This window comes from Dreissena polymorpha, chromosome 8 (genome assembly GCF_020536995.1).
Source record: "Dreissena polymorpha isolate Duluth1 chromosome 8, UMN_Dpol_1.0, whole genome shotgun sequence".
Taxonomy (NCBI): Eukaryota; Metazoa; Mollusca; class Bivalvia; order Myida; family Dreissenidae; genus Dreissena; species Dreissena polymorpha.
The window spans coordinates 2,123,924-2,138,870 of NC_068362.1; the positions used below are offsets into that span (position 1 = coordinate 2,123,924).

The 14,947-nt window shown below is 38.6% G+C and overlaps 1 protein-coding gene across 1 annotated transcript in view; it reads left to right on the forward strand.

Moving 5' to 3' along the window:
* LOC127842891 (ciliogenesis and planar polarity effector 1-like) overlaps nt 1-14,947 on the forward strand; it is an 84,196-nt gene that overhangs the window by 26,409 nt on the left and 42,840 nt on the right. The window contains exons 17-27 of the mRNA XM_052372669.1: nt 532-656; nt 1,012-1,238; nt 2,082-2,249; nt 4,468-4,686; nt 7,086-7,301; nt 7,784-7,887; nt 8,252-9,049; nt 9,454-9,993; nt 12,312-12,326; nt 13,832-13,918; nt 14,549-14,699. Of these exons, the coding sequence (XP_052228629.1) occupies nt 532-656; nt 1,012-1,238; nt 2,082-2,249; nt 4,468-4,686; nt 7,086-7,301; nt 7,784-7,887; nt 8,252-9,049; nt 9,454-9,993; nt 12,312-12,326; nt 13,832-13,918; nt 14,549-14,699 (2,650 nt within the window). The remainder of the gene's footprint in view (nt 1-531; nt 657-1,011; nt 1,239-2,081; nt 2,250-4,467; nt 4,687-7,085; nt 7,302-7,783; nt 7,888-8,251; nt 9,050-9,453; nt 9,994-12,311; nt 12,327-13,831; nt 13,919-14,548; nt 14,700-14,947) is intronic.

The window sequence follows — 14,947 nt, forward strand, 5'->3', positions numbered from 1 at the left end:
AACAAACCTGATGTGTTTGTATGTTAAAACGTATTTTATGGCAAGTAATAATGTGTTTTTGAGGCATAATAATAAATGCCAGAGCCAACCAAAAATTTGCATTGATATTGTAGTATGACAAGGAGTAAGAAAACACTAGTAGAAAATATGGTGTCACATATTTGATTATGTGATAAATACATTTACTGGCAGAAAAGTTATAGGTATGTAATTTAAGTAAATGACTATTGCTTTGCAAAAATGGGGCTTAATGAATTTCTTAAGTTTCGTCCCAGATTAGCCCGTGCAGACACTTTCCACCATGAGTGGATTAAAGTTCAGAAGAAACTTCCTTGAAACAGACAATTCCAGTAAAGCGGAGACTGTTGTCCCTAAGTGAATGAGCCTTGCTTCGGAAAAACAGGGCTTAATGCATGTTCTAGAATGTTGTCCCAGATTAGCCGTTGCAGTTTGCACAGGCTTATCTGGGACAACTTTTTATGCAAATGCATTAAGTCCGCTTTTCCCACAGCAAGGCTTATCTATATTCAGATTTAAGAAGCCCCTTGGATTAGGAGAGGATCTGACCCCTGCAAGGATCCTACAGGAGAAGCTTGCAGGGCTAATAAGGTCCAACCGCGCTGACAGCACGCCAGCAGTCAACAAACAGCAAAGATGTAAGGCCATGGACCATGAAGTTTTCATAATATTGACTAATTCAAGAAATTATAATAACTATAAGCTCAGTTTGGTAACCAGTTTTCAGATATTGTAGATTTTATTAACATTGTATCAAATAATTCATTATGTGATATTATGTGGCACTTAAATGATATTGTGCGTTCAGATGCTCAGTATTCTGACTACACTTGTTATAATCTAAGAGATATCTCACTTCTCTAAAAATACTTTTCTTTATAAGCATCATTAAAACTTTTTTGTCAAACACATATTACAAATTTTCCATGTTCCAGGATATTGTATATACCTTGTACATTTTGTTTATTAATTTTTGGGTTTTGTATTTCTCAGATTTCATTCCCATCAACACAGAGACAAACATTTCCCAGCTGACCCGGACCCTCGGTGACATTTTTACAGCCGGAATAGTGTCAGACGTGGAGTTAGCCCCCTGGTTTCTCGCTACGCTGATCGCCAAACTGAAGTCAGTTGTGTGTAACCTGTCACCCCTTGTTGCTACGGAGTTCTACCTGCCTGCCCCACCGCTTTTCTGTCCACAACCAGGGGAAATAGAAACGGTTGGTTATTTTGTCTCAACCAGGCGAAGTAGAAATGATGGGTTATTTTGCTGTGCAAAATAGAAATAGTGCATAATTGTGAAAAATAAATTGTGGTATAGTGTGAACAGAAATGTTGGGTTTTTGTTATGAAATCATAACAAAGGACAATAACTCCATGGCTTTTTCATTGCAGGTGGGTTTTTTATGCCACCAAAGGAGGGCATACAGTGATCGCACTGTCTGTCTGTCTGTCTGTCTGTCCGTCTGTCTGTCCGTCACACTTTGCGTTTAGGTTTCGAAAAATGCTCATAACTTCTATGTCGCTTCAAATGTAACCCCCATATTTTGTATGCATGTGTATATGAACATGGCCTTTCAATACGCACACAAATTTTGACCCCTTTGACCTTGACCTTGAACTTAGGGTCCAAGTTAAGGTTTCAAAATCTGCGTTTAGGTTTCGAAAAATGCTCATAACTTCTATGTCACTTCAGATGTAACCTTCATATTTGGTATGCATGTGTATATGGACAAGGCCTTTCCATACCCACCTTGACCTTGAACTTAGGGTCCGCGTTAAGGTTTTGAAATCTGCGTTTAGGTTTCGAAAAATGCTCATAACTTCTATATAAGCGTTTTTCGGGGGCATATGTCATCCTATGGAGACGGCTATTGTTTTTCTTACAAGTTAAATTAAAAATTCTGACTGTACCTTTTCCTCAACAGGGCATCATGGCAGGAGATAGAATTGCTGTGTAATGCAGTTGGGCTAAGTGTCAATTGTGTGCACAGGCTAATCTGGGAAGAAACTTTTCGCTTTTATTGTGTTTTTTTAAAGGAAGTCTTTGTGTTTTTTTACAGGGTACTGAGGCCCCTGATGTCCAATACGAGGGTGAGATACGTATGGAGATCTCCTCCATCATTCAGCTGGTGCTGGTGGCTCTAAACTCCGCCCACCTCTCCCTCCCGTCAGCCAGGTGGTACATTCAAGAGCTGTTCAAAATGCAGGAGAGGGCAGCACAATTCAAGGTATGTAAAGTTCACTCAGTTTCAGCTATTATGACCCTCGCTTGGGAAAAAAGGGGCTTAATGCATGTGTTAAAGTGTCATCCTAGATTAGCCTGCAGTCTGCACAGGCAGACTTTCCTGGATTTTGGTTTAGACTTTCTTTAAACAAAAAAATATGTAAAAGCGGAAAATGTTGTCCCTGATTAGCCTGTGCAGACTGTTCAGGCTGATATGGGACGACACTTTAAGTACATGCATTTAGCCCAGTTATTCCAGCCTAAATTATTATTTGCCAAACTCTTAGCCCTTGGCTCGGTAGTACATTTAGAAGCTGGTCAAATTGCAAGATTAGGCAGCACAGTTCTAGGTATAAAAAAAATCATCTGTGATATTGAGGAATTATTACTTACAGGTATTTGATTAATGTTTTCTGTCACAGAAACAGTTAGAACTGAATATATAAACTTTAGAGCATGCAAGAGAGGTTTATGTCAATAAATAGTGTGTAGGGTTGACCATACATCAACACTTTGATCCAAGAACAGCTGTTTATTGTTTTCATCATTAAGCAAACAGCTATTCACTGAATTTGCTTTTCTCTATGAACTACGCTGCTAATATTAACATTCAGGGTTCCCAGCCAACCTGGAAATCAGGGAAAACCTGGAAAAAGACTCACTTTTTCCAGTCAGGGAATTTTGGAAAAATTCCTGAAATCAGGGAAAATTCAGGGAATTGTGTTTGGTCAGACTTTCCCGACTTGTGTCGAGAAGTCCATACAATTAAAGCAGCAAATCGATTCCTCTGCATGGCTATGGTGGCTTTGTAGTATACATGTAGCTTAGTTATGTCTGCAACTGCTATTTATTTTACGACTGCAACGATAAAACAACACATTACTCCATTTAACTAGTTTAATGACCCGATTCCAAAATATTTTGCCTCCCAATAAACATCACAAAATGTAATAGAATGCACAAAGTATTCACTAACAGATCTCTTTAATATTATACGAGTAAAAAGTGGGATATAAAAGGCCGCAGCGAAAAAACAGCCGGTGGTAACCACGAGCCCAACGAAAAATCGGCTACTCACTCGTGGAAACCTGTTACTTTGAAAATATACCTACCGGAGGTGGATGAGCACACGATAAAATTACAAAACGTGAAGTAACACCGTTATAGTAGCAACACCGTGTACCCAAAATAAAAAATGCTATTGCTCATCAAGCGACCGAACTAGGAAGAACCATATACTTTGCTGGGCTAAACCTAGTTCTACCAATCGCTTGACCATTGTATCCACTTTTACATGATAATCGCCATGACACTTTTAATGACACACTATAACTTTTACTTGATCACTACACTTGTGATCGCACTTTTTTCGCACTTGCGAATTACATACTTAATCGGACATTGATCACTACACTTGTGATCACACTTTTGCGCACTTGCGATAACACTTACTTGATCACTACACTTGTGATCTTTTACATACTTAATCGGACATTGATCACTACACTTGTGATCACGCTTTTTGCGCACTTGCGTTAACACTTACTTGATCACTACACTTGTGATCCAATACTTTTACTTGTACCTTTTACATACTTAATCGGACATTGATCACTACACTTGTGATCACACTTTTTCGCACTTGCGATAATATACTTAATCGGACATTGATCACTACACTTGTGATCACACTTTTTCGCACTTGCGATAATACTTTTACTTGATCATTACACTTGTGATCACTTTTATCGCCACACTTGCGATAATATTACTGGTACCTTTTTACAATCTTAATCGGACATTAAAATACAACTTATCGTTCAGGCAGCGATTTGACACCTAAACGTTTTTTACCCTACGGTATTGCTACTATTTTTTATTCTGTTCAAGCAGCTTAAACTTTAATAACTTGGAATTACCCGAAAGGACAAGGATGATAAACTACGCAAGTAGTCACAGAGTCCATTCAGATAAATGTAAACTTGGAATTACCCGAAAGGACAAGGATGATAAACTACGTAGCTTAGTTATGTCTGCAACTGCTATTTATTGTCGAAAACAATAATAGGTTGAAAATATGATCCTGGAATATTTATTTTCCATCAGGGGAAAATCAGGGAATTTTGTTCATACAAAAAGCTGGGAATCCTGACATTTTATAAACATTTTCTGTCCATTTAAAAAAAAAAGTGAATAAAATAGTGTCATTTTGTCTCAAATAGGCGACAACAGAGGGTCCTTGTTTGGAGCTGCCGGAGATTCTGCAGCAGTACAAGATTTTCCGTTCTGAATTTGTCGACCTGCGCCAAGTTCCCAGCGTTCATGAGGTTCTAGACAGCTTCCGTGACTTCTGCACGATACTCTGGCTCCTCCACGTGAGAGACAAGCTCTCACAGCATCTGCGTATGCGGGGAACACACCTGAATGAAAAGGATGGCCAGGTTAGCGAAATAGTAGTTTTATATCATAGCAGTTTTGGGAAAATTGATAAATAACTTTTATTTGTTTCTACTGTGATTAGTCTTCCTCCCTATTCGAATAATGCAGTTGCCAGTTCATTCATGTAATGCACTTGCCAGTTCATTCATGTAATGAAGTTGTCAGATCATTAAAGGAAAGCGTGGTCTGTTCATTTAAGTAAGGCAGTTGCCAGATAATTCATGTAAGGCAGTTGTCAGTTTAGTCAAGTAAGGCAGTTGTCAGTTCATTTCACTAATGCAATTGTCAGTTCATTTAAGTTCTTTTAAGTCAGGTATTTGTCATTTCATTGGAATAAGGCAGTTGTCATCTCATTCAACTACGGCAGTTGTCATCGCATTCAAGTAAGGCAGTTGTCAGTTCATTTAAGTCAGGAAGTTGGGCAGATATCAGTTCAAGGAAGGCTGCTGTCAGTTGATTGGAGTAAGGAAGTTATTAGTTCATTTGAGTAAGGCTGCTGTCAGTTCATTTGAGTAAGGCTGCTGTCAGTTCATTTGAGTAAGGCTGCTGTCAGTTTATTCTTATTAAGGCAGTTGTCAGTTCAAGTGAGGCAGTTGTCAGTTCAAGTGAGGCAGTTGACAGTTCAAGTGAGGCAGTTGTCAGTTCCTGGCATAATTATATGTATGTATGCACTGGCTGAACCAGCGTACCCAAGGAAAGTATACCAGGGTTTACTGACCTCTGTGATATCACTGAAACGATGTTGAATAAGTATTGTGAAACATCCAATCAAACAAACAACATTTCATGGTTGTAAGGTACTGAATTGTGTTGTGGTTGGTTTAGTATGACGTCAATTGCAAGTCTAAACTTGCATAGACATGAAATTTGTATGCCCCCCTTCGAAGAAGAGGGGGTATATTGCTTTGCTCATGTCGGTCGGTCGGTCGGTCGGTAGGTCGGTAGGTCGGTCGGTCGGTAGATCGGTCGGTCGGTAGGTCGGTCAGTCCGTCCGTCCACCAGGTGGTTGTCGTATGATAACTCGAGAACGCATACGCCTAGGATCATGAAACTTCATAGGTAGATTGATCATGACTCGCAGATGACCCCTATTGATTTTGAGGTCACTAGGTCAAAGGTCAAGGTCACGGTGACCCAAAATAGTAAAATGGTTTTCGGATGATAACTCAAGAACGCATACGCTTAGGATCATGAAACTTCATGGGTAGATTGATCATGACTCACAGATGATCCCTATTGATTTTGAGGTCACTAGGTCAAAGGTCAAGGTCACTGGTGACCCGAAATAGTAAAATGGTTTCCGGATGATAACTCAAGAACGCATACGCCTAGGATCATGAAACTTCATGGGTAGATTGATCATGACTTGCAGATGACCCCTATCAATTTTGAGGTCACTAGGTCAAAGGTCAAGGTCACGGTGACCCGAAATAGTAAAATGGTTTCCGGATGATAACTCAAGAACGCATACGCCTAGGATCATGAAACTTCATGGGTAGATTGATCATGACTCGCAGATGACCCCTATCAATTTTGTGGTCACTAGGTCAAAGGTCAAGGTCACGGTGACCCGAAATAGTAAAATGGTTTCTGGATGATAACTCAAGAACGCAAATGCCTAGGATCATGAAACTTCATAGGTAGATTGATCATGACTTGCAGATGACCCCTATTGTTTTTGAGGTCACTAGGTCAAAGGTCAAGGTCACGGTGACCTGAAATAGTAAAATGGTTTTCGGATGATAACTCAAGAACGCTTTTGCCTAGGATCATGAAACTTCATAGGTAGATTGATCATGACTCGCAGATGACCCCTATTGATTTTGAGGTCACAAGGTCAAAGGTCAAGGTCACGGTGACCTGAAATAGTAAAATGATTTCCGGATGATAACTCAAGAACGCTTTTGCCTAGGATCATGACACTTCATAGGTACATTGATCGTGACTCGCAGATGACCCCAATTGATTTTCAGGTCAAAGGTCACTAGGTCAAAGGTCAAGGTCACAGTGACAAAAATCGTGCTCACACAATGGACTGCCACTACAATGGACAGCCCATATGGGGGGCATGCATGTTTTACAAACAGCCCTTGTTTATTAACATTCTTTTAAATTGAGGCAAGCTAAAGTACTTCTATTGGTGGGACCGTTGAAATTTTCAGACGAAGCATGACAAATGTGTGATTTGTTTTCTTATGCATTTATTGAAGGAAAACTAATGCAAATAAGCACATGTGGTAATCAGAATATTTATTTCTTTACAAGTTCTCTTTTTTCCCAATTTCCCAATCTCTATAAGAATTATTTCTTCTGTTTCAATACCAATTGTATTGTGTATTTTTATATTTAATGTACTTGCCAAAATATAAATTTGTTTAAACTAAGTCTTCTCTTTTGCCAGGAAAGTCCAGAATCCACTCTAGGCAAGGAGTACATACAGGAATGCTTTGAACTCCTGAAGTGGGCGGTGCACATGCTGACATTCAGCCAGTACATTGCTGATGATGGCTGCATCCGTAAGATCATCCTGTCCCTCATTCTGGAGCTTCCTGCGACGGAGGACACGGCGGACATCTTGGCTGAACACTTCTACGCACCGCAGACTTATGATCCAGAGGTGCAAGAACAAGCATGCTTTTTTTGTGCATTATTTTATTTTCTCCGTCGATATTACATACATACATTTTTTATGTACAGAGTATTTTTAACGCAGGTATTTGATGATTTGATGAGTAAATAAAATAAGTTATTTCCTCCGTAAGATATTATAGACATGCATACATACAAGAATTTAATTTGTAATTTTTGTGTGCGTCATTTTATTTTCTCCATAGATATTACATACATACATTTTTTACATACAGTGTATTTTAAGTACAGGTATGTACAGATGATTACATGCAAAAAGTTATAAACATACAATAATTTGCAATTTATTGAGTTAATATTTCAATGATTACACCAACAAAACTAACTTGCACATGCATACTATAAAGTTTTAGTAATAAGTACTCATATCTTTTATCTTTAATATATTGAACATTATGAAGGTTAATTTGGTGCTGAATTGCATTGTGTAAAATACATTATTAATGCAAGGTGCAAGAAAAGCTTGAGAGACTTGTGACCAGCTGGCAGAGCATCGAGGTCGTGCCCGAGGACGACGGGAAGTCTGCTAGACTGGACGAAAAGGTTGTTCTCAGGTGAGCTAAAAACAAATATTAAAAATGTTGTGCTTAGTTGAGCTAATAAAAAATACAAAAAATCTTGTGCTCAAGTGGGGTAATAAAAAGACAATAGTATTGATAATAAAAAAGACCTGTTTGATATTATAAAAAGGTCACGTGACCAAAGACGCTCACCTGAAACCAGAAGGAACCAAGTTATTCTGAGTAGTAGGAGTTGAAAACAAAGTACTTTATTAAACATGAATATCTCATTTCTAGGCAAATTTAACTTTTGAACTCAGCTGAAATGCCATTAGAACAAATGTTCTGGCCATATGCAGATTCTATGTTAAATGTGACTTGAAGAGCCTTAACAACCTTTCTCTTTAATTTGACCTAGTGAGGAAGGGAGAAAGAGCCAGGATAGCGATGACGTTGATGAAGACAGCTCCGTCAGGAAGTCCGTGACGTTCTATCAGGCTTCCCCGCGAGCTAAGACCCTGTCGGTGTACTTCCATAAACAGTGCGACGTTGTTCAGAAGGTGTTGAAGAAGAAACGCAAGATTTTTGGACAGTATGATGAGTTTGTTTTTAGCTCAGAGGCCGAGACTGAGAGTGAGAATGGAAGCAGCGGGAATATTTGTATTGGGTCAAGGTCATTTGAGACCAAACAGTCGTACCTGGAATTTCTGGACAGGTTCTATGCCATCTGCTTCACAAAAGTGGTGGAGAGGGAATCAGAATCAGGGAAGGCAAAAATGCACGCCATCCTGCTGCCCTTCTCCAAGCAGATCAGAGAGGCTGAATTGGAGGCACATCTGTCAAAGAATGAGGAAACTTACCAGAAGAAGACAAGCTCCGTTGTTATGGCATCCCCTCGCGCAAAGTTCTTCCGAAGTCAGAGTGAGTCTCAAATGTCAGATGAAAAGGACTCCGCTTCACACCAGCAGAAAAGGAATCTCTTTAGGAGCAACAGTTCAGGCAACATGGCCCAGTCGCCGAAGCAATCAGGGATGTCAAAGTTTGTTAGTGAGGGATCATTGTTTGGCAAAAGTAGACCCCCATCGTCTCCTTCAAGGGCTAAACCCAATATGACGGTTATGGCCTCAAGATTCTTCCATTCCGAGGAGGTCTTGTATCGAGATGTGGCCAGTAGTGAAGAAGTTCACTGGATTCTGGACGTAAATTTTGGACAACGGTATGATAAACTGTTTTTTATTATTTATTTGATTATTGGTGTTAATCCCTAAGTGACTTGCCAAGGTGGTTCTCTTGAATATATATAAGTCATTACATAAAGTAAACTGATGCCTCTCTCATTAATGAGGTCAAACCAATTGTTGAATTGACAGAATGTCCGTCTGCCATTTAACCTGAAAATATACACCAATGAACCCGCTACATGTGCTTTGAAAGAATGAACTAATTAGCAAAATGAGCAAGGGAAAATTACTTTGTGCCTTCTGGCTGGCTAGAATTATGTTGACATATGATTCTCATTATCGTAAATACGGACATAACCCAGGTGTATAGTCCAACAATTAGTAATTTTAATGGTTATTGTTCATAACCTATCTGTGTAATTGTATCATTACTTGACAGGTACCTGGCTCTGCAGCATTTGTTGGACTACCTGCACCACTGGGCCGGGAAACAGAACTTGCTGGGGCTTCATGGGAAGGGCAACAAAGATCTGGGGTTAAAGCCCACTATGCGAATTGAGGTTCCAACTCAGCTTGTGGTGCTTGGACTGTGGCTGCTGGAGAATAAATATGATAGTGGGAAAAAGCAAAAATACCTGGGTAATGATCGTCAAGATGAATTTGAGACAAAAGCTGATGCTCAGGTGGAGAATACACCAAGAACGCCGAGAGATCGTGCAAAAAAGAAAGCTCTTCAAACGGTTGAGGAAATAACAGAACATGACAGCTTCACTCAGGTCTCCAACATTCCAAGGTCAAGGTCACACAGTCCCAAAGGTCAAAGGCCAAGGTCACCAAGTCCAAAACAGGATGCCTCAAGGTCACAGAGCGCAGGCTTTGATATGTCAAGGGACAGAACCCTGGACTTTGTGAGAAGCATCACCTCAACACAAGAAGAAACAGAACAAATGAAAACTGCTTACAAGAAGGTTCTTGATGGGTAGGTAATTTTTTTTAATGGTTTGTTTAATCAGTAGAATGCAAATAAGGCGTAATTTTTCTGACAGTTCATACAATTATAAAATGAGGAAAAATGCTCTTCAATTCTCAACAACTGTCACATATTGGTTGAATCGACTCGTGTTGATTTATCCAGTTTGTTAGCTCATCTTAGCAACATGCTCATGGTGATTAATTCCAGCTGTAGCACTGGACTGTCATCAGTCTGTAAACTTTTGTTTCAAACAACCTCTACTCCTGAACAGCTGGGCAGACTGTGATGAAACATCACAGGAATGGGCCTTGAGGTGGTCCTTTATGATAATTGTTTTAATGGTTCTGGTTGGTTGATCACTATGGACATGGGGCCAACATGGGGTTTTAAAAATGAAAACTTAAAATATAAGCAAAACTGTATGTGCAGAGGGCGAACTTTTGCTATGTAACATTATATTGTGTACCTCTACAAATTTCATATCATTACCCTGGGGTCAAAATTGACCCCACCCCAGATGTTACATTTTAATATTAACTAAATTAGCAAAAATAACTTCACACAAATGGTATGGAACATCACGCAGTATTTCGTATATTACATCAAATAATGGTCCTGTACTAACTTTGTTCAAAATATGCCCCTGTTGTAAAAGGTAGCCCTAGACCAGAGGTCTAGAGTATTATAGAACTGAGCTACAGTCTCTTAGGGGAACGTTTAAAGATCCAAAGGGTCCTCGTGTTAATTTTTTATCCTTTGGGACATGCTTCATAATTTCATAGGTCATATGCAAGATACATTCTTACTTCTTCAAACTAACATATTTATATGAGCCGCACTCTGTGAAAAGGGGGTTTAATGCATGTGCGTAAAGTGTCGTCCTAGATCGGCCTGTGTAATGCGCACAGTCTAATCAGAGACAACACTTTCGGCCGAAACTGGATTTTTGCTAAAAACATCTTTTTTTTAAAAGAAAAATATCATAAAAGTGGAAAGTGTCATCCCTGATTAGCCTGTGCAGACTGCACAGGCTAATCTGGGACAACACTTTACACACATTCATTAAAACCCCTATTCACAACGCACAGACAATTTGCATGATTAATTGCTTTTATTTGATATACCAGTTTACAGTTATTGTCATAGTTTCTGGGGATTATAATCATGTAGCAACATTTAAATGACAAACATATAACATTAAATATTAGTAGATTTTGTGATTGCTATTTTTATGCAATTTAATAGCATGTAAGAAACAGAAAAGATTTGAGACATGCTCTGAGAAAGCGGGGTTTAATGCATGTGGGTAAAGTGTCATCCCAGATAAGCCTGTGCTGTCTGTACAGGCTTATCAGGGATGACACTGTTGGCTTGAACTGGACTTTGGCTTAGAAAGGACTCTCTTTAAACAGAGAATAAAATAAAAGCAGAAGGAGTTGTCCCTGATAATACTGCGCAGACTGCATAAGCTAATCAGGTACGGCACTTTATGCACATGCATTAAACCCCACTTTACTGCCATCCTTCGAAGAAGAGGGGGTATATTGTTTTGCTGGATGTCGGTCAGTCTGTCTGTCAGTCGGTCAGTCTGTCTGTCTTTAGACAAGTTCATTTCCGATCAATAACTTGTGAAATGATGGAAGGATTGGCTTGATACTTCCCATGTGTAATGGCCTTGGACAGTAGATGACCCCTATTGAAATTGGGGTCACTAGGTCAAAGGTCAAGGTCACTATCACAATAAGTGTAAAAATCGTATCCGATCAATAACTCTTCAACGAATTGACCGATTAGCTTGATACTTCTCTTGTACATTGGCCTTATATAGTAGATGACCCCTATTGAAATTGCGGTCAATAGGTCAAAGGTAAAGGTCAATGTCACAATAAGTGGCAAAATTGTTTCCGATCAATAACTTGTCAACAAATTGGCATATTGGCTTGAAACTTCCCATGTGCATTTGCCTTAGACAGTAGATGACCCCTATTGAAGCTGGGATCACTAGGTCAAAGGTCAGGGTCACTGTCACAATAAGTGTGAAAATTGTTTCTGATCAACTTGTCAACAAATTGACTGATCGGCTTGATACTTCACATGTGCATTGGCCTTGGACAGAAGATGACCCCTATCGAAATTGGGGTCACTAGTTCAAAGCCCTGTTTGGGGGTACATATGTCTCTGACTGGGAAACTCTTGTTTCCAGAGTGTGACTCATATTTACTTGCATTTAATGTAAAATGTGTTTATTTGTATACAGTTTGGAATATAACATTGCCATGACTCATGGTTTGTTATGTATTCTCACTTATCATTTACCATTTCAGTCATCATTTTACACAGTAAGTAGTCACAGAATGCTTAATGTAGGATAGTTTACGCTAATTATTATTTGCTCTTCAAAAATGTATGAACGTTCAAGACGTCGCATGGCTTTTATGTATTACCTTTGAAATCACATTATTTGGTGTATTCATTTCAAAATCACATGTTACGACTTTTTTGTACTTAGTTATACAGATTTATTTTATGAAAATAGAGCATTTTATAACTTAAATTATTCAAATAATACATTTCAATAAAAATATGTGCGTTTTTTGTTTAGTTTAAGCTGTAAAAAATGATGTATTGCTGTATGAATGTACAGTTATCAATATTTCATGTGTGACACTAGTTTTGGAGTGTATTTTCTGTCTTTGTTGACTGGCTTGAATAAATGTTTGTAGATAATTTAGCTAGTGTTGGGTATTAGTACACAGTGTGTTTTTTATTACCTACATAACAGGATGGAAATAAGAATTTTTTATTGTATTACATTTAATACAATAACACTATTGTTCAAATCCTTAAATTGACATTTAATACAATTTTCAAATATATTACAGCTGTTTTATGTACCAAATAACTATTCTTATTGACCAGAGTATTTCTACAACTGCTACAATACAATAGGGCTCTTCTCTTGGAAAACAGGGCTCTATGCATGTGCCTTAAGTGCTATCCCAGATTAGCCTGTGCAGTGCTGTTATGAATTTGTTTGTGTAAAGAAAGTCTCTTCAAAATAAAAATCCAGTCTAGACACAAATCAATAAGCCTTTGTTGACTTCACAGACATATCTGGGATTACACTTTATGCACATGTTTTAAATCCTGTTTTCCCAAAAACAGGTTAATTACAATCTTGTAATACATTAACAGTAATTAACTTTGCATGATAATACACTAACCTTTATATATAGAGATGAATATTTGTGTTCATTTTCTATGTGTATATACATACATTCTAAATTGCTCACATATATTGACCTGAAACATAGGAACTCTTTAAGCATGAATTATGTGCTTTTATGGGTTCTTTTAAGTGACAATTCAAATTAAGCGTTTCCATTTCATATAATGAGTTTCTTTATACATGTACCATAGCAATATGTTATAATGGTGAAGTGCATTCATCTTAGTTTCTTCCCAAGCTTTATGATAATATGTATTCTATTCTTTTATGTCAGATATGTGTCTCATTTTCATGCACAGATTGTAAATTGAGCCTTAAACTGGGGAAAGTGAGCCCCAAACTGGGGAAAGTGGGCTTAAGGCATGTGCATAGAGTGTTCCCATGTTTAATTAGGGACAACACTTTTCGCCTCAACTGTATTTTTGTGTTGCAAGAGACTCTTTAAACCTAAAATTCCATTAGAGCAGAAAGTGTCATCCCTGATTAGCCATTGTGGACTACACAGGCTAATCTAGGACAACACATTACGCACATGCATTAAGCCCCATTATTCCAAAGCAAAGCTTAAATTGTTATTCAGCAGATCCAAGGCAGGTCACTCTGTTTGTCTTTCAGGGGAGATGACAGTAGTTCTCTGGAGGTAAGCTCCCTTGAGGAAGAAGCTTATGAGGCAGATTTGAAACAGCAGCTGTCCATTCAAAGGTAAGTAACCTAGCAACTCATGTATTGAGTCGTGTTCTGAGAAAACTGGGCATAATGCATGTGCGTAAAGTGTCAACCCAGATTAGCCTGTGCAGTGCGCACAGGCTATTCAGGGACGACACTTTCCGCTTTAATGACATTTTTCGTTTAAATGAAGTCTCTTCTTAGCAAAAATCCAATTTAGGCGGAAAGTGTCGTCCCTGATTAGCCTGTGTGGACTGCACAGGCTAATCTGGGACAACACTTTACGCACATGCATTATGCCCAGTTTTCTCAGAACGCGACACAATTGTCTAGCCTAGAAGTTGAACATATTGGGTCCTGGAAAAAATAACAGTATTATATTTACGTTTTTATTGCAATAGATACAATATAGGGGAAGGTAAAATGTATATTTGGGTATAAACTAATTATTAAGGTTCTAATCTTTGAGATAAAGATTTTTCATTTCATATTAAATCATTAAAAGTTTTTTCATTTTATCTCAAAATCATGAGAGGAAACAGCCATTGCAATATTTTAAAACAACCGCAAACAAAACAAAGGAATAAAAAAAACCTACACTGCAAGAATTCAGATTAACGTTTTACAAGCAATGATGTGGAGCCAGGAAAACATCTGTGATTTCAGGTCAGGGAGTGGAAGGGCAGGACGCAGTAAGAGTCTAAAACTGAAGAGTTCCCAGAGACTGGACTCGAGTCCAGATTCCAGGAACAATTCAGCTTTAAACCACACGCTGCAGCTCAATGCATCTCCAGAACGGGGCTCCCATCCACCCATTGTAAGTGGCTTATCTCTCTTTGAGGCATTTGTTTTATTTCTTGAAATGTTTGCTATAGACAGCTTTAAATGAGATTTTCAATGAAGAGCTTTTAACTCCACCCACTAGTGTTTCATCAGAGTGGCCTACTTTTTACTTTCACACTTGTGTTTCATCAGATGGGACAACTTTTAACCCCCCTATTAGTGTTTCACCAGAGGGGACTACTTTTACACCCCCAACCCATAGTGTTTCACCAGAGGGGACTA